The sequence below is a fragment of the Carlito syrichta genome, unplaced genomic scaffold (assembly GCF_000164805.1).
Source record: "Carlito syrichta isolate Samal-C Ts95f unplaced genomic scaffold, Tarsius_syrichta-2.0.1 Scaffold143274, whole genome shotgun sequence".
NCBI classification, from domain to species: domain Eukaryota; kingdom Metazoa; phylum Chordata; class Mammalia; order Primates; family Tarsiidae; genus Carlito; species Carlito syrichta.
The window spans coordinates 46,666-49,668 of NW_007087370.1; the positions used below are offsets into that span (position 1 = coordinate 46,666).

At 58.7% G+C, this 3,003-nt stretch overlaps 1 protein-coding gene across 1 annotated transcript in view; it reads right to left on the minus strand.

Annotated features, from left to right (window-relative positions):
- The window catches only part of FBN3 (fibrillin 3), a gene marked incomplete at its 5' end in the record, with an annotated part of 49,335 nt that overhangs the window by 40,630 nt on the left and 5,702 nt on the right, over nucleotides 1-3,003 (minus strand). Inside the window, 5 exons of the mRNA XM_008050219.1 lie at nucleotides 207-431; nucleotides 1,657-1,782; nucleotides 2,044-2,094; nucleotides 2,189-2,329; nucleotides 2,435-2,554. Coding sequence (XP_008048410.1) covers nucleotides 207-431; nucleotides 1,657-1,782; nucleotides 2,044-2,094; nucleotides 2,189-2,329; nucleotides 2,435-2,554 — 663 coding nt within the window. The remainder of the gene's footprint in view (nucleotides 1-206; nucleotides 432-1,656; nucleotides 1,783-2,043; nucleotides 2,095-2,188; nucleotides 2,330-2,434; nucleotides 2,555-3,003) is intronic.

The window sequence follows — 3,003 nt, forward strand, 5'->3', positions numbered from 1 at the left end:
GGGCCGCTCTCCCCTCTAGAGGCCTGACTTCTCCTCCAGACTTTTGCCGGTGCTGGACCCCTCCCCCGTCTAGGGGACTATCCCATCCCCCCACCTCTGAGCTTTCGCCGGTGCTGTCCCCCAGGGACCTGTCCCCTTCCCCCACCTCCGGCCCGTGCTAGGCTCCTCCCCTCCTTCTAAGGGCCTGTCCCCTCCTCCCATCGCACCTTTATAGAAGGGCTGGCCAGATAGGAAGTCCTGGCTGGCAAAGCCGGGCCCGCGGGGACACAGGCTGGCGAACTCGGGGGACTCGGGCTCCGGGCAGGCCTCGCACGTGGCTCCCCACGCGGCACCCACGGAGCAGCAGCAGACGTCCATCCTGGACTTGCCGGGCAGGGGGTCCCCACACTCGTCCTCATCCCAGCGCAGGAAACAAGGCTCCAATCTTGCGTCTGCCCAGAGGGAAGGTCTCCGGGTCCCATCCTGCCACACTGAGTCTCCTCTCCCTAGCTCGGGTCTGAAACTTTCTCCCCAGGGGGTGGGTGGAAGGGAGTGATGTCCTCAAGCTGAGACTTGAGCAGGGCCTCAGTAAGCTCTTTGATCCACTGAATACCCAAAACGATGCCAACAGGAAGCACTATTTTCTCACTTTAAAAAATAAAGTCTTCTGGCAGGGCTCGGTGGCTCACACCTATAATCCCAGAACTTTGGGAAGCCGAGGTGACAGGATGGCCTGAGCCCGCGGGTTCAAGACCAGTCTGGGCAACTTGGCGAGACCTCATCTCTATAATAAATAAATTTTAAAAAATCACCCGGGCATGGTGGCGCATGCCTGTAGTTCCAGATACTTGTAAGACAGGCGGAAGGATCGCCCTGGGCCCAGTGGTCGAGGTTGCGGTCGCTGGGAGCATGCCACTGCCCTCCAGCCTGGGTGACAGAGTGAGACTCCAACTCAAAAGAAAAAAAAAGTCTTATTTTTTCACTCAGGCTGGAATGCAGTGGCATGATCATGGCTCATCACAGCCTTAACTTCCTGGGCTCAAGTGATCCTCCCACCTCAGCCTCCTGAATAGCTGGGGCTGCTTTTCTCTCTTCCTTTTTTTTTTTTTTTTGGGAGTTGGAGTCTCACTCTGTCCCTCAAGGCTAGAGTGCAGTGGCACGCTCAAAGCCATCGCAGGCTCAACCTGCTGGGCTCAGGAGAGCCTTCCACTTCAGCCTTCCAAGTAGCTGGAACCATAGGTGCGTGCCACCATGCCCGGATAATTTTTCTTTATTTATTATAGAGACGAGGTCTCACCAAGTTGCCCGAACTGGTCTCGAACCCAAGGACTCAGGCAGTCCTCTTGCCTCCGGCTCCCAAAGTGCTGGGATTACAAGCGTGAGCCACCACACCTGGCTTTGTTTGTTAAGATGGGGAGTCTTGCAGGTTGGTCCAACCTCCAGTCATCCTTTGGCCTCGGCCTCCCAAATCGCTGGGATTAGAGGTATGAGCCACCAGTCTGGCTCACATTGTAGACATTATAAGATTTCACTATTTGCAATCCTCCTAAATGGGGCAGTTAAACAGTCAAACAGGGAACAATGAAGGGAATGGATCACAAAGATGAATGTCTTTCAAGACCCATCAGTAAAGGTGGAAGGGCCCAGAGGCTGTCCTCACTCCCTCCAGGGACTCACCCACACACAGGCGGCCGGTGGCATCCAGCATCAGACCCTCAGGACACTCGCAGTGAAAGGAGCCAGCGGTGTTGACACAATGCCCGTTGGGACAGACCCCAGGAAAGGATTGACACTCGTTCACATCTGGGCAGCAGAAGGTCAGGAGATGGGAGGGGTGGGTGCTGGTTGGCCCCTCCCTTGGGGTCCCAGAAAGCCCAGGCTGTCCTTGGGGAGGCAGGAGGAACTGAGGGTGGGGGGACCAGGGAGTCTCTGGAAGACCCAGGTACTGGGGAGAGGGTGTCTGTCCCCATCTGAAAGCCTCCAGGGAGGGCCCGAGACAGCACAGAGACCTGCATCTGTGAGGGCCCCTCACATGGGGGTGGCTGGTGGTGGACAGGGAATTACCTTCGCAGACGAGACCCGTCATGCGGGCAAAGCCATGGGCACAGGCGGGGTCTGCGGTTGGGACAGTGCAGAGAGGTGTCATCACCCCAGCCAGCTCCCCTCCCCCAGCACTCCCATGGGTCTGGGGGTCCGAGGAGGGCATTACCCGTCTCACAGGGCTCACAGGGGCTCCCCCAGGCAGCCCCAAGGGTGGCACAGCACTCGGCCCGCAGGGTGGCAGCTCCCTGGAGGTTCACCTCGCAGCGGTTGTCCTGGATTCTCAGCCAGCAGGTGCCCCTGGTGACGTCTGCAGGGAGGGAAGGGTCACCAATCTCACCCGCCAGGCCCACACCCGCACCCCCACCTGAAGGCCACCCGCCCTCTGCAACTCCGTGGGGATCGGGCTGCTCACCTAGGCACACGGTACCGGAGGGCCCCAGTCGGCTGCCGGGGCCACACTCGCACGTGTAGGAGCCCGCCAGGTTCCGGCACACACCATTCACACACGGGCTGGACAGGCATTCATCAATGTCTGTGGGGACAGCCCCCACCGGGCCCTGAGCTGCAGGAGGGGAGTCCCACCTGGCCAGAACCCCCTCCTCCCCACAGGGCTGTTGCCCCAGCACCATGGGGTGTACCTAGGAGCGGGTGTGTGGAAACTGGTGAACCGTGTGTGCACGCACCAGAAGACAAACTTTACCTTCAACACAGCAGAAGGAGGAGGGATCTGGAGGCACTCCTAAAGCCCTCCTGTTCCTAGGAAAGGTCTCAGCCCTTTGGGCTCAAGCGATCCTCTCTCCTCAGCCTCCTGGGTAGCTGGGACTGCCTTTTTTAAAAATTAGAGTTGAGCCAGGCTCGGTGGCTCAGGCTGTAATCCCGTGCCTATGGGAGGCTGAGGTGAGTGGATTGCCTGAGCCTGTGGGTTCGAGACCCACCTGGGCAACTTTGCGAGACCTCATCTCTACAATAAATAAAAAATTA